This window comes from Ochotona curzoniae, unplaced genomic scaffold, assembly GCF_017591425.1.
Source record: "Ochotona curzoniae isolate NIBS_2020 unplaced genomic scaffold, NIBS_Ocur_1.0 scaffold_2476, whole genome shotgun sequence".
Classification (NCBI taxonomy): Eukaryota; Metazoa; Chordata; class Mammalia; order Lagomorpha; family Ochotonidae; genus Ochotona; species Ochotona curzoniae.
This window is the reverse complement of record NW_024467095.1, coordinates 18,745,111-18,771,625: the sequence shown is the minus strand read 5'-3', so window position 1 is coordinate 18,771,625 and position 26,515 is coordinate 18,745,111. Positions and strand designations below refer to the sequence as shown.

General features: G+C 40.6%; 1 protein-coding gene across 1 annotated transcript in view; it reads left to right on the top strand.

Moving 5' to 3' along the window:
• The window catches only part of NUP205 (nucleoporin 205), a 59,791-nt gene that overhangs the window by 9,350 nt on the left and 23,926 nt on the right, over positions 1-26,515 (top strand). The window contains exons 5-26 of the mRNA XM_041002051.1: positions 253-412; positions 1,518-1,746; positions 2,371-2,535; positions 4,693-4,868; positions 7,440-7,556; positions 7,667-7,804; positions 9,256-9,406; positions 11,100-11,305; positions 12,457-12,639; positions 14,321-14,371; positions 14,782-14,991; positions 16,831-16,930; positions 17,325-17,462; positions 18,520-18,709; positions 19,335-19,455; positions 21,096-21,177; positions 21,434-21,598; positions 21,894-22,018; positions 22,970-23,084; positions 24,959-25,108; positions 25,622-25,693; positions 26,347-26,504. Coding sequence (XP_040857985.1) covers positions 253-412; positions 1,518-1,746; positions 2,371-2,535; positions 4,693-4,868; positions 7,440-7,556; positions 7,667-7,804; positions 9,256-9,406; positions 11,100-11,305; positions 12,457-12,639; positions 14,321-14,371; positions 14,782-14,991; positions 16,831-16,930; positions 17,325-17,462; positions 18,520-18,709; positions 19,335-19,455; positions 21,096-21,177; positions 21,434-21,598; positions 21,894-22,018; positions 22,970-23,084; positions 24,959-25,108; positions 25,622-25,693; positions 26,347-26,504 — 3,202 coding nt within the window. The remainder of the gene's footprint in view (positions 1-252; positions 413-1,517; positions 1,747-2,370; positions 2,536-4,692; positions 4,869-7,439; positions 7,557-7,666; positions 7,805-9,255; positions 9,407-11,099; positions 11,306-12,456; positions 12,640-14,320; positions 14,372-14,781; positions 14,992-16,830; positions 16,931-17,324; positions 17,463-18,519; positions 18,710-19,334; positions 19,456-21,095; positions 21,178-21,433; positions 21,599-21,893; positions 22,019-22,969; positions 23,085-24,958; positions 25,109-25,621; positions 25,694-26,346; positions 26,505-26,515) is intronic.

The following is a 26,515-nucleotide window of genomic DNA, read 5'->3' as shown; positions in this document are numbered from 1 at the left end:
TTTGTCAAGAAAGAATGTCGCAAAAGTTAAACTTGCTTTATTGTGGTTGCAAATAAACAGTTCACTTATTTATGGCTAGAAGTTTATTGAAGCCAAACGACCCAGAAAAGATGAAGAGACCTCGTTTATAATTCTCCCTCGTTATTTTTAGTAATATAACATTATTGACAAAAGAGCATTTGCTTTGTTATTGTAGGAAGTGTAAATATTATTGTTCAAAATAAGTTGTTTATTGATTTCTTTTCATTACAGTCCAGAGCTGGTTTCCATGACAACACGCTTTACAGATGAGCTGATGGAGCAAGGATTGACTTATAAAGTCCTTACCCTAGTGTCACAGATTGATGTGAATAATGAGTTTGAGAAACTGCAGCGAGAAAGAGGTTTGGGCAGTGAAAAACATCGCAAAGAGGCAAGTATTCAGTGAGACGAGGTCATGGTTGTCTGTGTGAACTCTCAGAGGCAGAAGAATTTTGACAGTTAAACTATTCTCATAAGCATAAGAAAATTAATATTGCATAGTAAAGTATGTTGTCAGTTGTGTCTGTGAATGGCCATGTAGTTGTTTGCACTTCTATGTAGTCATTTACGTGCCATTCCAGGTTACTTCCTAGGCAGAATTCTTCAAGAAATAGATCACCTCGCACCTGATGTGATAGTGCAGTGGTTAAAGTCCTCCCCTTGAACGCGCCGGGATTCCATATGGGCGCCAGTTCTAATCCCAGCAGCTCCACTTCCCATCCAGCTCCCTGCTTGTGGCCTGGGAAAGCAGTTGAGGACGGCCCAAAGCCTTGGGACCCTGCACTCATATGGGAGACATGGAAGAGGCTCCTGGCTTTGAATTGGCTCAACTCCGGCCGTTATGGCTCCTTGGAGAGTGAATCATCAAATGGAAGATCTTCCTCTCTGTCTCCCCCTCTCTGTATATCTGCCTTTCCAATAAAAATAAATCAATCTTAAAAGAATCTCAAATAAAAAAAGATCTCCTCAATTTCTTTTGCTATAATTGATATATTTTTTAATAGCAAAGGCAGATTTACAGACAGAAGGAGAGACAGAGAAAAATCTTCTGTTCACTGGTTTACTCCCCATGTGGTCGCAGTGGCCAGAGTTGAGCCAATCCGGAGCCAGGAGTCTCCTCCCTGTCTTCCACGTGGGTTTAGGGACCCAAAGCTTTGGGCTGTCCTCAGCTGCATTTCCCGGCCACAAGCAGGGAGCTGGATGGGAAGTGGAGCTTCTGGGATTAGAACCAGCGCCCATATGGGATCCCGGCGCGTTCAAGGTGAGGACTTTAGCCGCTAGGCCACGGCACCAGACCCCCATCTCAATTTCTTAAGGAACATAAGAATGAAGGCTGTGCAATACAGTTTGTTCAGAATTCCAGAGATGAAATTTTTAGAATCACTTGTGAGTTTAGATAGGCTTATTTTGTTAACTTTAAAAAAAAATAGTTTGGATTGTATAACCGTACCAGACTTTGATTTATTTATACTGGTGATCCTGCTTGTATTTTCCAGGTTTCGGATCTCATCAAGGAGTGCAGGCAGTCTTTGGCAGAAAGCCTTTTTGCCTGGGCTTGCCAGTCACCCTTAAGCAAAGATGACACCCTACTGCTCATTGGCCATTTGGAACGAGTGACCGTGGAGGCCAATGGCTCGCTGGATGCGGTGAACCTGGCTCTGCTGATGGCGCTTCTTTACTGCTTCGACATCACCTTCCTAGAGCAAAGCGCAGAGGACCGGGAGGGTATTACATTTTGTGTCTCTCCATATGCTCGTTTTACAAAAATCAAGATCGCAGATAACACTCAAGGACAGTGTTTTCCTGCTGAAGTACATTATGTGCTTTGTTTCTGCATGTGTGGTTTGTACATATTTGGATTTCAGGAAGTCGCTTCAGCTCTGTCGGGTATTTCTGTGAGGATGGTTCCCTTTGGGGAATGGAAAGTGTTAAAGAATGTATTGTGCTATTTAAAGATAGTGTTTGTGAGTTGGAAATGCCTGATTTTTCTAATTTCTTCTATTTATTCATATTTTCAAGTCTTTTATGAAAGCATTCCAAGGGATGATGACTACATTTTCCGTAATATGTCATCTTTGACCTATATTTAAGTGAAGGTTTTTGATATTTAAATAGCAGTGCTTTATAAAAATTGAGTGACTCTAAGTGGAAAAACATCACAAAATTTAAGATTATTGGGTCTGTTATCCTTTCATTTTTGTCACGTCTACTATCCTTAACAATGTACTTCTTGGTCCATCCAGCGTTCACGTTAATTAGCTCCTCTGTGTTTGAGGCATTAGTCAGGCGTGTCAGAAGTCAGGATCTACCTGTGCAGTCGTGCTCAGGGCTCTGTGTGTGTGATTTCAGATGTGATCCATCAGCTGCCGCTGCTGACCGAGAGGCAGTACATTGGAGCGATTCACTCTCGTCTGCAGGACTCGCAGGCCTGGAAGCTGCCCGGGCTGCAGGCCACAGTGAGGCTCGCCTGGGCACTCACCCTGAGGGGAGTGTCCCAGCTCTCAGACGTGACAGGTAGGAGGGGCGGCTGGGACACTGGTGAGCATAGAATCCTCAGCCATGGCATTACAAGCTTGAGCATTGGAACATTAGCCAAGGTTGTTTTAGATGACCTTCTGTGAAGTAGGAGCGAAATACAGACCTACTTCTCCTGGGTAAAGTAAACAGATGAAATGTTACATCTTTACAATGCCCCCTTTAGCCTCAGAGTAAGAGCTGAAGAGTTGTACATTAAAAATGACAATATCCCATTACATGTTCTTTAGAAGCACAACTTCTTATTTTACACATTTTCCTTCTTGGTTTGTTCATAGATAAGCTTCATGGTTTCACATTTTGTCAAATTAAAAACCTCATTTGATTTTTAATGTTTTTACAGGGAGTAGGCATTTAGTGTCCTGGTTGAGGTGCCACCGGGAGTGCCTGCATCCCGTGTCAGCATGCCAGGGTTCGATGCCTCGCTCTGCTTCCAGTTCCACCTTGCTGCTAATGCAAACGCTGCAGGGCAGGACGTGAGGAGTGGAGAGAGTGATTCTCTGCCACTCCTGCGGGCATGATTGAGTACCTGGCTTCTGGCTTCCTGGCCGGCATCTGGGGAGCATCTCTGTCTTTGCTTATTCAATGAAAGCAAATAAAAGTTTTATTTTAATTTGAAACAGAGAGGGAAAAAAAATCTCTGTTCCCTGGTTCATGTGCCAGATCCTATGATAGCCAGAGCTGAGCTTATACCAGGATGCTGGAGTTGGGAGTGCAGCCGGTATTTAAGCCTCAGCATTCCAGGATGGTATATAGGCACCAAAGCAGATCTTTTGTTACACCAGATTTTGGCCCTGGATTTTTATTTACTTGAAAAATAGAGTGCATAGAGGGAGAGAGAAAGTGAGATCTTTATTCTTTGGTTCACTTTCCAGATCCCTCTGATATGCAGGGCCAAGCCGTGCTGAAACCAGCAGCTAGGAACTTCATGTTGGTCTCCCTACAAGGGTTAAATGGGCCCAGCTTCTTGGTGCCTCTGCTGGTACTCTAACATGGAATGCCAGGATTGGCTTAATCTGCTGTGCCATATAACAGTGGCACCCTAGAATTCTGACTCAATGTAGCATAAGCTGTTCTGTAAGTTATATTCATCAATAATCATATTAACAGTGGCTCACCATAACAGGCTGGATACTATTCCTTTTTTTTTTTTTTTTTGTGAGAGAGACACAATTATAGACAGTTGCCAAATGCTGATTTCACACCCCACACCAAAAACAGGTGCCAGGAACTAAATCCCTCACTGCAGGTGGGCGGCAGAGATCCCAGTACGCTTCCTCCCAGGTGCACGTTACTGAGAACCTAGATTCAGGTGCGCAGCTGGGATTTCAACACATGCACTTCACAGGGGAGCCACGTGCCCCATGTGGCATTATAACATCTGGATCAGTACCCAGATATTGTAAGTTCTATGTAGGTTTTCATGATAAATCTCAAAAGGCTCTATTCAACTTTACAATCCTTGTCAGTATGTGCCGTTTCTCTAGTGTAAAGAGGTTCCAGTGTCTTAGCACTTGGATAGTTCTAGAATGTTTTGATCATTAGTATTCCTAACAGGTTTGCAGAAAAGCTTTTTGATGGAAATAATTCTTAGTCTACATGAAGACTTTATTAAAAGGATAGAAAGCTATTTGGACTTTTGCATTTATGTATGGAGATTTCATTGAGATTAAAGCCTTAGTATCATTTTAATGTTTGAATGCTAGTTCCTTGACTATTCTGTTATATCACATATGTCTAAATTACAAAAAGAATGTAATTTTCTAGTGTACTTTTTCAGTAGTTCATTGAGATTTATGAGTCAGAGTTATACAGAGTTTTATTTATGCATCTGCCAGAACATGTCTTAATTTTTGCCTCTGTAGCTGTGACATATTGCATTTGTTGGTTTTTGCATATTGAATCATCTTTGCATCCTGGAAGGAATCCTGCTTAATTGGCAGATAATCATTATATTGTGCTATTAAATTCAGCTCGATGGTATTTTGTTGAGGCTCTTTGCACCTATGTTCAAGCATTATTTGTCTTGTAGCTTCTTATGAACGTCTGAATTTTGAGTTTTCAACATAATATGCAATGTTATCATTTGGCTAATGGCTTTTCTTTCACTGACTGTTTGCTTCCATGTGTTTCCAGCTCTGGCTGAATTCACAGAAGCAGACGAAGCAATGGCAGAGCTTGCAATTGCTGACAACGTTTTCCTCTTCCTCACTGAATCGGTAGTTTTGTCAGAAAACTTCTATCAGGAGGAATTCTATATCCGCAGGATCCATAATCTCATCACAGATTTTCTTGCACTTATGCCAATGAAGGTAAGGTAATCATGTAATATGAATACAAAATATTAGAAGATTTTTACAAAAATTTAAACTGATAACTGGTGTTATGTTTTAGAAACTAATGATCTGCTGCTTTCCCAGGGCACAAGCAGGGAGCTGGATGGGAAGTGGAGCAGCCAGGACACGAACTGGCGCTCATAGGCAGTCCTGGAGCTGCAAGGGGAGGATTAGCCAATTGAGCCATTGTGCTGTTCCCCCTCACACACAACTTTAGTATTTTTATCTTGGAATTGAATGAAGCTAGTGGAAAATCTTGTTTTATAGATTTTGCTAAGGCTCTTAATTGAGCTGTATAAGTAGGCTTCAGCACGGGTACAGTTGCAATACTGGGTTGCGAAACCATCGTGTAGCTGTTGTTTAGATGAGCTGTCACCATGACCTCTGTGTGGTGGTTGTAAGAGCCCCTCCAGAGCGTTTCCGCTTAGCACGTGCTTTGTGTGCCACTTGGGTGAGAGGGGTCGTCAGGAGTAACCGAGCAAGGAAGCCACTTGTGTGTGTGCCCTGAAGGGTCTCCACTTGTGCTACATTGTACAGTTCTGCATCACGCCTTCTGAACATTTTAAAGAAAATAAAAATGAACCCAGAATGGTGACAATCAAGGAATGAAATGCTTGTCCATTATTTAATGAATTGAGTTTTCATTGAATTTCTCCTTTGTTCCAGCTAATAGGCTAGATGTTGTAAAGAATACAAATAAATGGAAGCTTATTTCCTGCCAGGAAAGAATTTCGAATTTAGTTGGTTGGATATGATGTGTACCTGGAATCTTCAGACTAGTACAGGTGGAGTTAACAATTTCAGCCCTCAGCAACTCCAAAGCACTTGATAGGTCACAAAATTTTAGAAGCTCTGCCAGTTGGAACAAAGCAGCTTGTTAAACCGTTAATTTTATATTTGTGGAAATAAACATTTAAAAGGGAAAAGGGACTTTGGGTATCATCTGAAAAAAATGGAATTTGAATTTTAAATCATAAATTACTTGAATAGGGTAAATAATGCCTTTAGTCACACAGTTCTAGGACCTGGAATTTTTAATAGATACAGGATTATTTGGGCTGTTTCATTACATAGAAATCATGGTTACAGCTCATCTGAATAAAAGTTATGTAAGTTCTTAACCCATTACGTTGTGTTTAAGAATTTATAGTGGGCTTATGGGTGCTGGTTCGCATTCCAGCTGCTCCACTTCTGATCCAGCTCCCTGCTCGTGCCCCTGGCAAAGCGGCAGAAGATGGTCCACGACTTTGAGGCCCCTGCAGCCAGGTGAGAGACCTGGAAGTACCTCCCGGCTCTTGGCATTGGGTTGGCCAGCGCCAGCCATTGCGGCCATTTGGGTAGTGAACCAGTGGATTAAAGACCTCTTTTTGTCTTCCTCTCTCTGTTCCTCTGCCTACCAAATAAGATAATGCTTTAAAAAAAGATGAAGGAGAAACAATTTTAAGGAATATTTGAAAGGCAGAGTCACAGAGATCATCTGTTAGTTCAGTCCTCCGGTGGCCGCAGTGGTGGGACCTGGGCCAGGGTGGGTGGGGAGCATGGAATTCAGGCCCGTCGTGTGGATTGCAGGGGCCCAAGTTCTTGGCCATCGGCAGGAAACTGTTGGGGAGCAACTTGGACTCGATCTGATGCTCTGTTGTGGGATGCTGGTGTTTCAAGTGGTGGCTTGGTGTGCCCTGCCATGGCACTGGTCCTTCTCCATTCCTTCTTTGATAGTTTATGTCTGTCAGTGACTTTGTCCATTTAAATGATCAAATAGAGCAGCATGATGTTCTTTCCAATATTCTTGCATTTTATTCTTTGTTTCTATAGGATCTGTACTAAAGTTTCTTTAATTCCTAATGTTACTATTTTGCATGTTCCCCTTTTGTTGACTCAAGAATTTACATTTCCTGTGAATTAATTTTTTTGCTTTCATCAATTTTTATGCTTTGCTTCATTTTTACAAATTTCTCCTCATTGTCTTTATTTAGCTTTGCATTTGACCTTTGCATTTTAGTTTCTTAAGTGCAAGTTTTACTGATTTGAAGTCTTTTTTCTAATCTAAACATTTAATGCTGTGAGTGTACCTTCAATGTGTGCCTTAAAAAATTAGCATGTTTATTACTGGAAAAGCAGAGCAACAATGAGAGAGTGAGATCAGTTCCCCATGGCACAGCAGCAGGCTCCGAGCACGGCTGAAGCCGAGAGCTAGAAACTTCTGGTAGTTAGTGGTTAAGGTATGCTACATGTCCTGCCACATTTAGGATGCTCTAGCCTAGAGAAAGCATTTTCCGCCCATAATGACAGTACTGTCCCCTTTGAGAAGTACTGTGGCTGAACTCCATTTATGGGGGAAAATGCATTGAAGCTTTACGTTACTATAAATTATGGGTAGTAATATTACAATAAAATTCCTAGCATATTTCTTTACATTACCAAAGTGGAATAGACATTTAAGTAACTTTATGTAGTTAGTTGCTTTAAGATATTCCCTAATTTCCTGTTTTCATTTTTATTAGCATATATATATAAAATTTACATTTTAAATCGTCTCAAACTAAACAGGTGAAACAGCTGAGGAATCGGGCAGATGAAGATGCTAGAATGATCCACATGAGTATGCAGATGGGGAACGAGCCCCCCATTTCACTTAGAAGGGATCTGGAACACTTGATGCTTTTGGTAAGCATTGCAGTGCATCACTTGTCACCTACCCTTCCCTCCATTTTCCCGCTAATTTCATCTTTAGTGCGGAAATACATTTCCCCACAATCGTTGCTTCTTCTTTACAGATTGGTGAACTATATAAAAAGAACGCTTTTCATTTAGAGCTTGCTCTGGAGTACTGGTGTCCCTCAGAGCCCCTTCAGACCCCCAGTATCATGGGCTCTTACCTAGGGGTGGCTCATCAGCGACCTCCTCAACGCCAGGTGAGTCTTTTTAGTTTTCCTACCCTAATGCTTCTCTAAATAATTGAGTGCCTTGAGACAGGAACAAAGTTATTTCCTGATAATGGAAATGGCCGCTGGTATCACCTTTAGAAATGGACACTTTTTCCTCTGATTTAAGAAAATTGAAACCCTGGAGTTGAAGTTCTGCTGATTTTGAAGTCTATGTGCTTACCATAAATACTGTCTATGTGTCAGGTCATTGGAGCAGAAAGGCATTCTCGTTCTTTATGTATTACTTCCTAGTGTTAGTATTTTAGCCTGTCTTCCATAGGCATGGTAATAACCAGTGCACATAATTCTTATGCAGTTGGGAAGGTAAGAGAGGTACAGGTGCTAAAGATGCTTAGAAGTTTTAATTGGTGGGCCCGGCGGCGTGGCCTAGCAGCTAAAGTCCTGGCCTTGAACGCGCTGGGATCCCATATGGGCGCTGGTTCTAATCCTGGCAGCTCCACTTCCCATCCAGCTCCCTGCTTGTGGCCGGGGAAAGTGGTTGAGGATGGCTCAAAGCTTTGGGACCCTGCACCTGTGTGGGAGACCTGGAAGAAGTTTCTGGATCCTGGCTTCGGGTCAGCATAGCATCGGCCGTTGCGCTCACTTGGGGAGTGAATCATCAGACGGAAGATCTTCCTCTCTGTCTCTCCTCCTCTCTATATATCTGCCTTTCCAATAAATACATAAATCTTTAAAAAAAAAAGTTGTAATTGGTAACAAATGCATGTGAATCTCTAGATAATTTAGGCAAAAGTTCATTTTCTGTTTTTAAATAATAAAAAAAAAAATGTTTATTTGAAAGGTAGAGTAACAGGTAGAGACAGAACATTCTTTTATCCGTGAGTTCCCTCCCCCAGGGCCAGTGACAACAAGGGCTAAGTCAGAAGCTAGAAACTCCATCTCAGTCTTCCATGTGAGTGGCAAGGCCTCAAGTCCTTGGGTCTTTGGGTTCTTGGGCTGTCATGTGCACTGGAGAAGCTGGATCAGAAGCGGAACAGCCAGGAACTGAACTGGAATTCTGTGGGATGTGGACATTTTGCCTGATGATTCTCAGTGCTGGCTCGGGAAAGTTCTTTTTTTTTTTTTAAGATTTATTTGTTTCTATTGGAAAGGCAGATTAACAGAGAGAAGGAGAAAGAACAATTTTCCATCTATACTGGTTTACTCTCTAAAAGGCTGCACCCAGGGCTTAGCCAATCAGGAGCCAGGAGCTTCTTCCAGGTCTCGCACGTGCATACAGGGGCACAAGGACTTGAGCCATCCTACACTGCCTTCCCAGGAAGCTAGGTGGGAAGTGGAGTTGTAGTTAATGTTTAATGTTAAAATTCTGAGAGGATTAAATTGGAACACTTGATTAATTTGTTAGTTCTGATTAGCTGGTTCGTATGGCCTTAAACTCATGAAACATTGTGTTTATAAACTTTTTCTTCCTGTTTCAGGTTGTCTTGTCCAAGTTTGTTAGGCAAATGGGTGACCTGTTGCCTCCAACTATTTATATTCCCTATTTGAAAATGCTTCAGGGATTGGCCAGCGGGCCCCAGTGTGCCCACTACTGTTTCAGTCTACTGAAAGTCAACGGTAGTAGCCATGGTAAGCAAACTCTGCAGGTTGTTTTTCTAGTCTTTTCTCTCCTCTCATTTTAACAAGTAGGTATTTATTTGAAAGGTAGAGTGACAGAGAGAGTGGTTCACTCCCCAAATGGCCACAATAGCCAGAGCTGAGCCGGGCTGAAGCCAGGGATCAGGAACGCCATCTTGGTCTCCCACATCAATGGCAGAAGACCAAGCACTTGGCCTGTTATCTTCTGCCTTCATGGCTGCATTAGGAACCTGGATCAGCAATGTGGAGTAGCTAGGACTTGAACTTACCACTCTGAAATGAGATGCTGGTCTTGCAAAGGGGAGCCTAACTGGCAATGCCACAGCACTGTTCTTGAGTCTTGATTTTGGCACCCCATTGCCTATGTATATTGGTTATTTGTTTGAGATTCTATCAAAAATATAAATTATATCTGTCAGTATAGGAAAGATTACTCTGGTGGCTTCATGTAATTTATGTATTTATGCAATGCCTTTGTTATTATTGTGGTCTGTGTTGTTGCCTCACAGTTTCAGGATTTTTGTCATTTCTATTTATAAAATACAGTTTATTTTAATGAGTTAAAATTAACGTATGGGTGAACATTCAAAAATCTGTTATGCTGCAAACTTCAAAACAGTTTTGAGCACACATGTGACACCAGAAGCAGGAAATTCCACATTGATTATCATGGGTCTTACTCAAAGTGCATGACGCTGAGCCTGCTACATAAAATGACCCTCAGGCAATGCGTGTAAAGTAGTTGTGAAACATAAATGGATATTTAAATTTGGGTACCATCCCTAAATGTGTGCAAATATTCCTGAATTTTCAAAATCCAAAATCTGACATACTTTTGGTCCTAAGCATTTGGGATTGAGGATATCTAACATGCATTGATCTTTTTTTCTTCTTCTTCTTAATTTTTGCTGTTCTGGCTTGGTTGGAACACTTATGCATATATCTTTTGAAGAATAAATCTGATATACAAAGTATATGCACTTGCCATATAACTGCTTTTTCTTTTATCTGTTAGGCATTTGTTTTCTTTTTCTTTTTTTTTTTTTTAATCTTTTCTTGACTCTTTCCCTCATGTACTTTTCAGACTTAGATCTGGTTAATCCAAAAATGCTACAAAATGGGAGGAAATATCTGCTTTGTTAAATATTTTCATTTTTACATGTAAAGAAATGAAGGCTTAGAGGAGTAATTGACCAGTACTCAGGGAGCCACGGGTGGCACTGAAGTCGAGGTGACTCTGACTGTGTCCAAAGCTCTCCGCGTGCTGTGTCTTTGTCCCGAGACCTCGGCATGCAATGGAGTAATATAATTTACAAGCATAGCCTGCAGCTACCTCTTTTCCTTTTTTTTTCTTTTCCTTTTTTTTTCCCTTTTTTGAGAAATCAAGCTCATTGTGGATTATTCTGTGGATAACACAGCCCTGTTTAATTGCAGAGAACGCCCATGAATGCAAAAGAAGTAATGGGCTTGCCAAGCAATTTGCCTATACATTTATATGTCTCTATTCTTAGCTCTGAGCAAAAATTTGAGTTCTAGGTCACTGAGAAATTTAGCCCATGTATTACAAAGATTCCCATTATGCTAAGGCACAGGCAAATGAAATGTATTGTTTTAAATAAATCCTCTATTGCCAAGCAAATGTCTAGGCATTTTTGAGAGAATGTTCTGTGCTCTTTCTTCACAGTTGAAAACATCCAGGGAGCAGGTGGCAGTCCTGTTTCCTGGGAGCATTTCTTTCACTCCTTAATGCTTTACCATGAGCACCTGCGGAAGGACCTCCCCAGCGCAGACAGCGTCCAGTACCGTCACCTTCCTTCTCGTGGCATCACCCAGAAGGAGCAAGACGGGCTCATTGCCTTCTTACAGCTCACGTCGACCATCATTACCTGGGTAGGCAGCCCATGTATGGCAGCATTTTATTTGTATCCAAGCCCAGTGGCATTCTAAAGTTCCCAGCATCTTTTAATGTTAACATTTATGAGTGACAAATTTAGCATATTGACAGCATTCATTCTGTCCTTAATGCTTTTTTACTTTCTGAAGAGGATAATGATGGTAGCTCTAATTACTGACTGATGCAGTCTTAAGGTAAATATGGTAGTCTAAGCCTGACAGAAAACAGAAAGGCAAATAAGAGTTAGTTATCGCGTGCACATTCTTTCAGAAGTCTTGCTGTGTGCTAGGGGTGTATATATTTATGTAAAGAAGATTTTTACTTAAAAAAAGTTATTTACTAAAATCAGTTTTTTTCTCTAATGTCTGACCACTTTAGCCACTGCTTCCAAACTAACTTTTGTTAAAAAAAAATATTGTTTATATGAACTGTTCCACCGCAACGATGTGGAGGAATCCAACATGGGGGAGGGTTTGGGGAATCCCAGAGCCTATCAAACTGTGTCATAAAACGAAATAAAAAAATATATATAATAAGGAAATATTGTTTTTATGACATGATTTCATGACTTGCAGATCTCTTCTATTTATTTTTATTATTCACTAGAACAAGCCTCTCTTGCTTGGTTTGACCTTCTGTCTGAAGGACAGGAGTAGTGTCTTCTCACTTTTTAATTTTTCTAATGGTGCCTAATGTTATTAATCATCAAAACATTTAGTAATTATTTTTTACTGAATTAAAAGTGATACTTGATACTGCATATCTTCATTTTTTTCTTAGGACAGAGTTGGTATTCATTCATACATTGTAGTACGGTATAGCATGTGTTATATTGTCCTAGGAGGTAGTGAAAGTGTCTAGGTAAGATTTCTGTGACCCTTGCAGACCACTTATCTTTATTTCTGTTATTTGCCATATTTGGAGCTGGAGGAGTAATGCTGAGGCCATTTCTCCTCCAGTCTTCCTGGTGGTTTGATTTGATCCACAGGTAGACACCATCAAGTCTAAATGACAGGCTTGTTTTTATTCTAGTATGTATTGAACCTATGAGGGCCTAGTATAAGTGCCAGCTTAGTCAGTGGCTGGTCATCTTTGTTAGCTTTTAAAAATGGAAAATCTCTTTATTCTCTCTCTGTTTGATTCTCAGAGTGAGAACGCTCGCTTGGCACTCTGTGAGCATCCGCAGTGGACCCCCATTGTGGTGATCCTGGGGCTGCTGCAGTGCAGCGTTCCTCCCGTGCTCAAGGCTGAGCTGCTGAAGACACTCGCAGCTTTTGGAAAATCTCCTGAAATTGCTGCTTCCCTCTGGCAGTCACTGGAATACACTCAGGTACCATCATGAATTTCCCGATTCCACTAACGTCATTTTGGAAAGTGCATCTGATAATACTGTGGAAGCAACAACATCCAATTGAGACTTAATAATGTACCGGGGACTTCCCGGTTAGAAAGTTATGGTTTGGAAACTGAGCACAGCAGCAGAAACTCATCTTGGGCCTGAGTTTGTGTATCTTGTAGTTTTCATTCAGAATGGGAGGTGATATATGGGAATTCTTCCTACTGCTTCATCTAGATTCCTGCCAGCTTGTTAGCACTCTGGTGGAGAGTTCATTTCCTTCATTGCACTGTGGGAAGTGTAGCTTCCATATGTCTTTGTAGAATTTGTGTTTCAATGTCTATGATAATACTGGAATGACAGAATCCCTCAACTCTTTGAGACTAGGATGACGTAAGTCTTTGTCAGGCGTCTTAATCATTACATGGGAGGAACATCTGGTTTTCTTTGTGGTTCCTACCTTCTGTGGCCTTCATGTTCCACAGCAGAACACTGACGTGTCTAGATGACTGCACGTTGTCATTGGGGATGGTTTTCTCATTAAAGGGCAAGTTCAACTGATTGCGGAGTTTGCATAAACATTTTAATAGTAGCTAAAAGATGTCATTGTGTCATTGGTCGTAAGAGCTCATTGGTAGGGTCATAATATTAGTTCTGACCAAAAATAGAAATGAGATAGTAGGGACTCTTAATGTTTGTTCATTTAGGGAATGTACCAGTGCGGGCACGTGTGGGCAGTTATACTTGTGTGAGTGATACCATGTTTGAACTTTTCTTTACTACTAACTGTTCTTTTTGTAAATGTGAACTCTAGCAAAAGTATTCCTGGCGGAGCTGACATATTTTGAATTTTTCTGTGCAGTATACCCAGTCTGTGTGTGATACAAGTAAAAAGGAAATATATAAGTTACCTCCAGGAAAGTAGTTAGATGGGATATGTTTGTGAGTCTCATTCACAGAAGCATCAGTCGTGAAGGTCTGCAGTACAGTACTTCTAATGCAGGTGTCTCGAGGTTGCTCATGATGCTTTGTGAGAGTTGCCTGTTTGCTGGGAGGCTGAGTTCATTGGGCTTATCGTTGATGCTTCACTCTCTAATTCATGAATGCACCAGCACAGACGAGTGCACTTTACTCCTGAAATGAACATGATCAGGTTAATCATTTCTGTCCTTACAGCACTACTGTTGTTCACCCTAATAGTGGTCTGTTGACTTGGAAGAGATCAAAGTGTCTTGACATTAAGTATAATTTATGGTACTGTGGAATAATTAGGAGCAGCAGGGTCAGAGTAGAATATTCTTCTTCCCCTTTAAGGAACCTGTTAGTAGTTTTACTTTTGAGTGTAAGTGGGACTGATTGTGAATAGAGCACTGCCTTGAACACTGCTGAGATATCATCTCAGGTTCCTTATGAAATTAAGTCCCAGAATATCTGAGAAGATACTTGCTTAAAAACAAACGAACTTGGCTGTTCTTAGAAATAGCCAGTTTCCCAAATCCCAGACAATCAGAAATTTTGTCTGAAGCTGCCGAAATAGAAATCCTGCAGGAGCGTCATCTCTGGTGGCCATCTCGCGGTGTGTGGTGCACTGGGCGGGCTGCGACGTGACGCTGGTGAGCCATGCCGTTCACTGATGGAAGAGCAATGCTCCTAACATCCTTCTGGTTATTTTCAGATACTGCAGACCGTCAGGGTTCCAAGCCAGAGGCAAGCGATTGGTATTGAGGTAAAGCCCAATATTGAACTCAGTTTTAGATATAGTGATAAGGACAGTTCCTATATATTTCAAATTTGTTGTGTTTGCTGTAAGTTTTTTGTTTTTTTTTTTAATGTGAATTCAGTTCAGTTAGCTTACTTGAGCTAGCATGAACTGAAAATTTTCATTTCTTTTTTGTCTTCAGGACAATTTAAGATTGTTGGTTTTAATTCAGAATGGGTGATGATATATTTGAATTCTTCCTTCTGGTTAGTCTAGATTCCTGTAATACTTCTGTGTCTTGTAAATGACAATGACAATATCTGATACATATATTTTGGTGCGATGTAGCACCGATAATGAGTTAAGTCTGTCTGTAAGATGTGCTGCTTGATGCTGTGCTGTTTCTGTTATCAAATTTTCTCTGTTGTTCTTGAAAGGTTGAACTCAGTGAAATAGAATCCCGGTGTGAAGAATACCCACTGACGCGAGCCTTCTGCCAGCTCATTAGTACTCTGGTGGAGAGCTCATTTCCTTCCAACTTGGGCGCTGGGCTGCGGCCCCCTGGCTTTGACCCTTATCTGCAGTTTCTTAGAGATTCTGTGTTTCTTCGATTCCGCACGAGAGCTTACCGGAGAGCAGCTGAAAAGGTTATGTTCGAAAAAAGCTTTTCTCTCCTTATTCATTTACTGCTTTTTTTTTTTTTTTTTTTTTTGAATGAAAGATGTAAGGCGCTGTAAGTTCATTTTAACATCTGAAAATCAGTGCAGTTCAGTGTTAATTCTAAAATCTATTGTCTGGTTTCATTTAAAAAGTTGAGAACCAGCGTGGGGATTGGCATAAAAGTCAAGATGGTATTTGGGACACTTCTCTTCTGTCTGGGTTTCGCTTCCATCTGGGCTTCCATTTTTCAGCTTCCTGTTAACATGCACCCTGGGAGGTAGCAGGTGATGGCTCAAGCTCAAGTTCTTGGGTTTCTTGCTACCAACGTGAATGACCTGGATGGACTGCTGTTCCAATCCCAGCTGTAAGGAGCAATTGGGGAGTAAGCTGGTGGATGCAAGAGCTCTCTCTCTCTTTCCTCTCCCTGTCTTTCAAATAAAAAAAAAGGTGGGGATTTAAAATGAATGCACTGACCAATTAGCGATCATTAATTTAAATGAAATGAGTTTGTTGTCATTCAGTTCCTTGATTGAACAAATTTTGGCTGACCTTTAACCGAGAATGTCACACCTTTGTGGGAATCATACTGTTAGTCCTTATTGGGATGAGTTAGGTTAGGAATTGAAATAATCTTGACTTGCACACCAGTGTCTTTCTGTCAGTAGCACTTCTTAGCTGTGGGATGTTGGTTTAGTGGGAACAAGTTCCATCAGACATGTCTGCCATGAGTGGAACCTGGGAAGCATTTAACCTTTATGCCCATACTGGCTCTGGTTGCAAGATACCTATCTGCCCAGCTTACCATATGTGTCATCTTATGTAATTCTGATACTACCTTGAGGCAGGTACTAGTAACATTCCCATTTTACAGATGGAGGCTTAGCAAGGTTAAGGAACTTGCTTTAAGGTCCAGGACCAGGACTTGAACCTAGGACTCTGATTCCAGATCCAAGCTCATAACCACTAAGCTATGTAAGAGACCCTTGCAGGTTCTGATGTAATTTATTTTAGCCTATTATTGCTGTTTATTACCTCACAGAATCCTCTTTAGTATATTTTGTAGCAGCATTTCTGCTTTAATTTTACAGTTGATTTTGAAGTTGTGGGGTTTAAAAAATTGATATATTAATGACTATAAAATTTAGTTCATGCTAATATGGAGTAATTAGAAAAATATAAGAAATATAAGAAATTATATCATCATTAATCCAGTTGCCAAAGGAAGGACAGTTCTAGGGATTTTTTAAATTGCCTGTATGCTTAGGTAATCAGGGGTCAGTAGGGCTTAGCCTGCGGAGGTTGTGTCCTGTCCTCTTTCATTGCAGTGCAGTTGTGTGGCCCCTGGCCTGACAGAGCCCGGGGCTGAATGTGCTGCTTGCTCTCAGGACTCGTGGTTCTGGGGGCTTCAGCATTACTTTGAGCTTCACTCACTTTGCTTATGAAATAACAATGATTAGATAATTTGTCAGATCCTTTCCAGCTGAAATTCTTAGACACGATGTAATTTGGTTGACCCTTTTTGATGTTTTAATGAAGGACTAAGTACTAAAGGCCTTAGATTTCTGCATAAAGCCTTAACCTCTGCTGTGGACATGTTTCTTTAAGAATGTTGCTTTAAGAAAGATTTTATCTTGAAAATACGACAATCCTTTGTCCTTTAGGAAAATCCACATGTTTTGGGATTTCTGTATAAATTAATTTCTGTGTAAATTAATAACATGGATAAGGGACTTGTTTACCAGACAGTGAGTGGGAGGAATGCAAACCCTGGCAAGGCAGCCATTGGACTGTGCCGTTGCTGACGATGTGTTTGTGTCCTTGCGCAGTGGGAGGTGGCCGAGGTGGTGCTGGAGGTGTTTTACAAATTGCTCAGAGATTATGAGCCCCAGCTTGAAGATTTTGTAGATCAGTTTGTGGAGCTGCAAGGTAATTACATTTTTTTTTCTAATCAAATGTCAGCTATTTATACAGCTGCTTACCTGTATGAATTTTACATATATATATGTTATATTCAAGTTAAAACAATTTGTATGTTTAATTTGAACTTAACATTTCATTTCATTGTTTCACTCTTAGTTTTTCAAGAGAAAATTCGATTTTATTAAATGGAGGAAGATCAAGTGCAGTGACAAATTTTTCTTTTGAATGTGTTAGCCTATCCAGGCGACTAAGTGCTATGTGCGAGAAGGTTGTCGGGAATGTTTGTTGAATAGGATTCTATTGTTTTTAAGTTGATACGTACCTTCATGTATGTGGATGTCATGTAATTTATTAATTTCATACATGAAACGTCTCTTGAACTATGCTGTGTCCCATTTAGGAGAAGAGATCATCGCCTACAAGCCGCCTGGATTTAGCCTGATGTACCATCTTCTGAATGAGTCGCCCATGTTGGAGCTGTGCCTCAGTTTACTGGAGGAAGGAGTGAAGCAGCTGGATACCTACGCTGCTTTTCCTGGTGTGTGCCCACAAGTGCCTGTACAGAACAGTTCTGCTATGTATCTGTTGTAAACTGAGAGTTGGAAATCATCTGTGGAGTTGCTTCTCGCTGTGAGATTCTCTCTACTGTGATGTTTTCAATGAGTCATTTCAATGGGCGTGCATCCGAAGTGAGAGCGGATTCAAGAGATACGGTCGCTGTGTCCTGGGGCAGGGCCCCTTGTAGAACATTAGAAACATGTTCTAGTTTCAATCTGAACTATTTTTGATTTTGTGAGCTCATTATGTTTGTCAAGAAAAAATCACTTAAGATAGTACAGTGTTCAATACATTTTATTTAATATTATTATTGATTATTTGTTTTCGTATGCTCACTATGCATTTGGCTTTTTAAAAAGTCTGGTAACTGTATCAGGACATTTAATTTCAATGAAAGTTCTTAGTGGTAGATCTTATTTCCAATTAATAAATGAATGCACGTGTGGTAGGGGACACGGCCTTCGCTTAGTGAGTGTCGGAGCTGGGGTACGAACCCAGGCAGTTTAGCTCCAGACCCTGTGCTTCGTGCCACCGTGCTGCCTTCATTCAAGATGGCTATGGCCTACATGAGAAAAGACAGATTCTTCAATTTAAATGATAGGATTACAGGTAGCTGCTCTTTCATTTTCTATTGTGTCTTTCTCGGAGTCAGTTTCTCCGCACTGACACCAGATGCAGTTTGAGCTGAGTAATTGTTGATTGTGGATGTTGTCTGACATGTGTTAGAGCTTTCTAACCACCAGAGGCTGGTAAGACTTTCCCAGTTGAGACAACCGTAGACTTCTGCAAGCCTTGTCAAATGTCATCTGGGTCCAAATCACCCTAGTCTGAGAACCATGGCTTTACCTAAGCAGGAAAAAGGCAAAGGGGAAGCAATTCCAGAAAAGTAGTCTACATCCCGAACGAAACCATGCTTTAGATAAGTGAACAGTTTGTCAAGTTGGTGCTGAAAGTCTGAAGCCATGAAGTCCTTTTGGATCTACACTTTGTTTTCCTAAGACGTGAAAACGTTTCTGAAGTTCCTTTTTGGCTTCTAGGGAAGAAGCACCTGGAGAAGGCGGTGCAGCACTGTCTTGCACTGCTCAATCTTGCCCTGCAAAAGGAGAATCTCTTCATGGATCTGCTGAGGGAAAGCCAACTGGCTCTGATCGTCTCCCCTTTAGAACAGCTATTGCAAGGAATCAATCCCAGAACCAAGAAGGCAGACAATGTAGTCAACATTGCCAGGTACGTCCCATTTGTTGCTATAGAAATAGACCTGCTGACCTTGATTTCTGCATGTCATTGGATAGTGAATGTATCATTTTTTTTTCTTTTCATTGCTTCATTTTCATCTTACCTTCTGTACTTCATCTAATATTACTCTACAATTGCTTTTCTTCTTCCTAAATTACTTTATAAGAATTTTTAAGTCTTATTTGGAGGCGAGGGCTGGATATGCGACACAGTCATCTCCTGTGATTTAGTGTTCTGTGGCTTGCAGAAACAGCACTCTAACCTCTGCTTTTAGCTTTAGCTTAACAGGGTGAGCTCCCTGCACTGTATATCCAGGCCCACATTTCCCATTTTTCGAAGGACGCCAGTCACATTAGGTCCTTAGTGACCTTGTCTGAACTTGACTGACTACCAGTAGAAAAGCCTGTTTCCAAATAGGGGGCTGTAGATTAGAATGTCAGTCTACTAAGTTTGGGGAAACCTGAATTCAACATGTAGCTGGCTAGAAAAGGACACCATTTTCTATTTAATTCAAGGGTGCTATTTGAGTAGGAGGGGTCCTAATGCTAAAGTTGCTTTGTTGGGAGTGATGAGATTTTATGTCATTTTGTTTCTCAAATATTTTCTTGTTCCAAAGATACCTGTATCATGGCAATACTAATCCAGAATTAGCCTTTGAAAGTGCTAAGATCCTGTGCTGTATCTCCTGCAACTCCAATATTCAGATAAAATTGGTTGGAGATTTCACACATGATCAGGTAACTGATTCTCTTGTCACTTTCGGTGCATTCTGAGTATACAAGGAAGTCAGAGTCTGTGGAGGAATTATATCCTTGTTTGTGGAAAAGTGTGCTTGAAGTGTATTTACGTGGGAATGGGTAAGAAGTACCACATGTCTTGGTTGTGATTGGTCTTTGATCGCAGTATACATATATTAGCTGTAGTTTGACATGTGCCATGGTTTGTGAATATGCAGCTTGATAAGACAGCTGCTGCACCAAGCACATTTTAAAATATGAGTAGTTTCTGCTGGTTTTCTGCCACTTGCTTTCGTTTTGAGTTGCCCACTGCCATTTTACATTTGTTCACTGTGGAGTTTTCTGCTTCCCTGGTGTTCTAGTGGGTCACTTTTGTGCCACCTCTTGGGAGAAGAAACAAAAATAGAATTTTTAAGTGTTCTTCTTTTTATTTGACTCACATTAGTTGTATTTCTTTTCACTGAATAGCTGTAAGTGGGGAAATACTTTTTTTTTTGGGTAGACCTTTATCCCCAGTTTATCTCTGTGTTGAAAATGCTTTAGCTAGTTGGTTTTTTACTATGTACTCCTTTACAGTGTTTAGGAAGAGGGATTCTTCTGCCGTCGGGCTGGGACAGATCTTCATCTTGGGGGTAATTGCCCCTCACACTGAAAGACCGTTAGCGTCCCTGGCTCCCCTGCCACAGTTTGTGGTGGTAGCTTTCAGTTGTGACAACTCAAAATGACTGCATCTTTCTCAGTGCCCAGGTTGAGAATTACTGTTTGTGGTAAACAGACTTGTCCAATCTGTGGCTTTGGAATGAAGTTCATGAAGCAATGTGATAGGAATGTTGAAGATTTGTGGTTTGTTGATGTTCATTTTGGTATAAATTATTATTACTGATTTAAACATTCTACTAGATTTCTAAACAAATAAGCCAAAAAATACAGAATTGGTGATGAGTAATATGTTTCTAAAGACGGAAGAGGACACCTTTTATTAAAGTTTTAGCTAAGATGTCGTAATGTTGAGTATAAAATAGAGGTTTTGAAACAGTAGTGTTATTTTTACAATTTAAGAATTATTTTTAGTTTTATTTTTATTGGAAAGGCAGATTTACAGAGAAAAGTTGAGACTGATAGGAAGCTCTTCCATCCACTGGTTCACAATGGCTGGAGCTGAGCTGATCCAAAGCCAGGAGCCTCTTCCAGGTCTCCTGTGTGGATGTAGAGTCCCAAGGCTTTGGGCCATCCTCTACTGTTTCCTAGGCTGCAAGCAGGGAGTTGGATGGGAAGTGGAACAGTTGGGACACAAACCAGCATCCATATGGGGTCCTGGCACATGTAAGGCATGGTTTTGGCCACTGAGCCATTTTTCTGGGCCCTATTTTAAAAATTTTATTGTGATTCTTTGGGAAGGAAAGTAGGGAAGCAAGTGTTAAAACTAACATTTTCGAAATTTTTTGACAGCTAATTTATGATAATATAGGGAACTGAGTTTTCTGTTCAAAACATGAGTAAAATCTAAGTTGTTGGGGCAGGTTTGCTCTATTTCTTCACAGACAAATGTTATAGGCATGTGTGTGCAAATTCGTGTTTATTATAGTTTGTGTAATTAAACAGCCTCCTGCGACTTGTCGCTTCTCTTTCTCTGCCTTTAGAGTGTGAGTCAGAAGCTGATGGCGGGCTTTGTGGAATGCTTGGACAGCGAGGATGCGGAAGAATTTGTGCGTCTGGAAGAAGGTATACCTGAGATTACCAGGCATATATATATATTTTTTACTTTGTACTTAATATGAAAGAATCTTAAAAGTATTTACTTGTTTAGTGATAATCTAACAGAAGATAAGAATTTGCTAGAGTTAAGTATGTAATGATTTTAGGATTTGTCTATAAATAAATCTGAAGCCAGTGTAACAGCTGTTGAGGTAAATCAAAAAGCTAACTTATGTTCAATTTGTGTCATTTTGTATTTTTATTGTATGATTTCCACATCAAGGGTCAGAACTTGAAAAGAAATTAGCCGTAATCCGACACGAAACAAGAACCCACATCTTGAATCTTCTTATTACCTCTTTGGAGCGCAATCCACCCAATCTTGCTCTCTACCTATTGGGCTTTGAGCTAAAGAAACCTGTCAGCACCACAAACCTGCAAGACCCAGGTACGCTTGTAGGATGTGGAGGCACTTATTTCTTTATTAATTTTCATATGTGTGCACACAAGTGATCATTTACTGCTTTTTGGTCTAATGAAGTAATTCATTGACAGAAATAAATCATTTGAAACACAAAGTGGGGCTTAGACCAAGATTGACCAATTGGAACTTTAGGGAGTTGGCATTGAGCAGTTTTTTGTAGCAGCATTTCAGAGTGTTTGCTACAGAACATGTGTGTATAAAATTCAACTTTTTATAAGGCAAAAGTTCTCAAGCAGAAGCTGAATTCTCTTTCACGTAGGAGTCCTGGGTTGCCCGCGGACCTGCCTTCACGCCATCCTGAACATCTTGGAGAAAGGGGCAGAGGGAAGAAGCGGCCCTGTGGCTGTTCGGGAAGCTCCTCAGCTGGCAGAGCTGTGTTACCAGGTACACACAACGGATGGAACACACCACAGTCTGAGTTGAAATGAGCTTAATTTGACCAGTTCTCTCTTATAGATAAAATCTAAATCCCAAGATCCAGAAGATCTGAAGGTCCCGTATGTTGACAACTTCTAAAAACAAATGATAGAAATGACATTTTTGTGATATATTTTGATCTGCTAGTATGGAAACTCTCCAATAGTTGTATTGTTTTCACTTTTTAATTTTACAAATATATTTGTAAGATAGAATTGCAGAGAGAGAGAGAGATGATCTTCCATCCTGGATTCACTAATTCACTTTGCAAAACGGCCACAGCAGCCAGAACTAGGCCAGGCTAAAGTCAGGAGCCTGGAACTCCACCTGGGCGGCAGGGACCAGGCACTTGGGCCACCTTCAGCTGGGCGGCAGGGACCAGGCACGTGGGCCATCTTCAGCTGGGCGGAAGGGACCAGGCACGTGGGCCATCTTCAGCCGGGCGGCAGGGACCAGACACTTGGGCCATCTTCAGCTGCTTTTCCAGGCTCATTGTCAGGCAGCTAGATTGGAAATGAAATAGCTTAGAACTCTACCCATTGGTTATCTTTATGGTTTGACTCAGTAGTGGATCTTTATGATTTCTGCAGTTGCTTCAAAGTTTACCTTGCAGGAATTTGTAACTAATAGTAGTTAAATACTAAAACTTTTTGTTAACTACATGTGAACATATTGTTAAGTGTTGCTGGTGACATCAACACTACAGTGATATTCTTCATACTCGACTGTATTTCCTTGGGCTCGCTTGAGCCAGGTGCTGAGAACTGCTTGTGATTCTGAGCTGCTGATTGTGAATATGTTAATCCGGCTTGTTGGAGTTGCTGATAGATTTCCTTGTTTACTTGGTAACTTGAAATTTGTATCTCAAAGTGTCTAGCACAACGTTGCTTTCGGAATTCTCTCATTTGCATCCCGTAGGTGATATACCAGCTGTGTGCATGCTCTGATACGTCTGGCCCCACTATGAGGTACTTGAGAACGAGCCAGGATTTCTTATTTTCTCAGCTGCAGCATTTGCCTTTTTCTAACAAAGGTAGGAGGGCATTCTCTTCCCTTACTGTCCACACTGATTTTTTTTTTAATTTATTTATTCATTGCATAGAAGTTAACAGTATTTGTGAAAATCTAGTTTCACGTTGTTAACTTTCCTATAATTATTTGGTAGCTTAAAATTTTTTTCATTTATTATTTTTTAAAAGATCTATTTATTTTAAATAGTTATACAGAAAAGGGAGGAGGGAGGAGGAGATGAAACAGCAGTCTTCCGTGTACTGATTGTGTATGGAGTCACAGTTGGCCGGGTCCTGCAGGAGTTCCATCCAGGTCTCCCAGCTGCTTGGCAGAGGCCCAGACGCTTGAGCCAGCCTCCACTGCTTTTCCCAGGCCACTGTCGGAGACCTGAATCAGAAGTGGAGTAACAGGAACTTGAACTAGCACCCACGTGGCATGCCAGTGTTTTAGACATCAGCTTAACCCACTATGCCACAGCATATGCTGGCCCCCTCTTTTATTTTTAGGGTTTTTTTTTTCCCATTTTTTAAATTATATTTTTGACAATCTTTACATAGTTAATTAGGGCAAAAAGGTATTTTTAGTTTTGAGATTTTTTTAATATGTGAAGCTTTTAAAAACTTTTTATACCTAATTCAAAAGAATTCTTAGTATGAAACTTATAATGATATGTACTTTTTAGAAATTGACTCAGCAAGCCCAGTGAGGTAGCTAGTGGCTAACGTCCTCGCCTTGCACATGCCGGGAATCCCATATGGGCGTTGGTTCATGTCTTAGTGACCGCGCTTTCCATCCAGCTCCCTGCTTGTGGCCTGGGAGAGCAGTCGAGGACAGCCCAAAGCCTTGGGACCCTGCACCTGTGTGGGAGACCTGAAGGAAGTTCCTGGCTTTGAATTCGCTCAGCTTTTGGATGAAAGATCTTTCTCTGCATCTCCTCTCTGTGTATGTGCCTTTAAAAAAAAAAAAGAAGAATGAAACAAATTGACTTAGCTTTGCCCAAAATTATGAATATGGTTAGTTGTTTGGAGAATAACATTATATATAATAATTTGAAGAATTTCATGTTTCTATTGTCAACAATTTAAGACTTAAGTATTTAAGGGAATGTGGAGTTGATTGTAACTTTTAGGATATGTGAAAAGAATCTTTAGTTATCTTAATAGATATCAAATAATCACACAAGTTAGGAGAACATGGTGATGTATCATGCTAAGCTTCCACATTCAAGGTCAGCATCCCCTGTGGGTGCCAGTTTGAGTCCTGGCTACTCCACTTCCTAACCACTAGCTCCCTTCTGTCTCCTGGGAAAGCTGTGGGGCTGGTGCAAGATTTTGCGCCCCTGTGCTCACACAGGAGACCTGGAGGAGGCTTGCAGCTTCAGACCATCACTATGGCCCTTGTGGTCATTTGGGAAACGAACCAACAGATGGAGGATCTCTCTCTTTGTCTCTTTCTCTACAGATCTTCCTTTCCAGTAGGATAAATAAGTTTTTTTAATTATAAAATTTGAGTTTATTTTTTAAAAAATGTGTTTCATGAAATCAAGATCAAAATGTAGTTTTTATACAAACTGCATATTACTTTTCTTAAGTTATGTGTTAATATCAACATATGACAGATTCAGAGGCTGTTTGTGAAACTATTGTAATGGAGCCTTTATTCTCTGTTCTTTTTCATTTGATTTAGCTCATCTTTGAAGACATATACTAATTTGTTTTTTTTCTCTTGATATATATTTTTTCCTTTCTAATTTTACAGAGTAATGTTAATTTTGGTAAACTTCCTAAATTATTGAGTTTCTTGCATGGGAGAGTATCTGATGAATTTTGGAATTTAAATCTATTCTGATCTTTTTCTGTTATTCTGGGAAATGAAATTTACATGTTTAAATTCCAGAATATGAAATATCTATGCTAAACCAAATGTCGTGGCTTATGAAGACTGCCTCAATAGAACTAAGAGTCACTTCTCTCAACCGTCAGCGGTCGCACACCCAGAGGCTCCTGCACCTGCTGTTAGATGACATGCCAGTGAAGCCATACTCAGGTGAATGTTGGTGTTTGTCTTATTGTGTTGGTGACTGGTCTTTGTGAATGAATACAAGCACAAATCTGAGTCTTGTCTTTAGCATGTGATGATAAACCAACATGGTTCTCACACATTTAAAATAGTTTTCTGTAACACAACAAATTTAAAAACCACATCATTGTCATTTTATTGGTTTTAAGCATGCACATTGAATTGTACCATGCTAGCTGTATACAAAATATTTGTTGGATTTTGTTGTACTAAGCGTCATGCAGATGAAGTGTAAGCTTTTTGAATCATCCCACTTGGCATAATTCAGTCTTGTCACTTTTGGAAACCTGATTATCTTCGTTACAACTGGGAAGTAGATTTTTCAGGGACAGAATTAGATGAATGTTGGCAGTCACACCTCATCAGTCTTTGCATTTTAACTGTCCGTTTGAAAGGGATTCTTTGATGTAGACAGGATGACCTAGAAATAAGATGCAATGTTTTTCATCTTGCATTCCATTGTTATTGATGATTCAGCAGATGGAGAAGGGGGAACAGAAGACGAAAATAGATCTGTCTCTGGGTTTCTTCACTTTGACACTGCTACTAAAGGTAAAGCCCGTTGAATTAAGAATGAATTTATTTATAGACAAATTACTTGTAGAGCGTATTATGCTTGTCCCTGGAAATTCTGAGCTGTCAGAAAAGTTGTACGCACAAAGAGGATTATTTGTTACAGTTAGATTTTTTTTTAAGATTTATTTATTTTTATTTGAAAGGTAGATTTCACGAACGGAGAGGAGAGACAGAGAGAGAAAGATGCTTGACCCATTATTCCATTCCACAAATGACCGCTGGCCAGAACAGAGCCTATCCGAAGGCAGGAGCCAGGAGCTTCTTCCAGGTCTCCCTCATGCATGCAGAGGCCAAGGGCTTGAGCGTTCCTCACAAGCATAAGCCAGAGCTAGGTGGGAAGTGGAGCAGCCAGGACAGGAACTAGCAACCGTGTGTGGTGTTGTGCCTGATGGTTTAGTCTGTTCAGCCTCCATGCTGGCCACTACATCTAATTATTTTTTAATAGCTAGGATAACTGGACAGAAAAGAAAATCTTAAATGAAACCAGATTTAGATTTCAGTGCTGTATTCTTTGATTTCTAGACGAGCATTCTTTCCTAACAAAACACTGTCTTCAAGAATGAGCCATGTTGTTGCTTTGCTCTTCTCAGTGTCCCAAAGAAAACTGAATTATTTATTATCATTTCTAGTACGTCGAAAAATTCTCAGTATCCTTGACTCCATTGACTTCAGTCAGGAAATTCCTGAGCCGCTGCAGCTGGACTTCTTTGACCGGGCCCAGATTGAACAAGTGATTGCGAACTGTGAACACAAGAACTTCCGAGGCCAGACGGTGTGCAATGTGAAGGTAGGGATGGC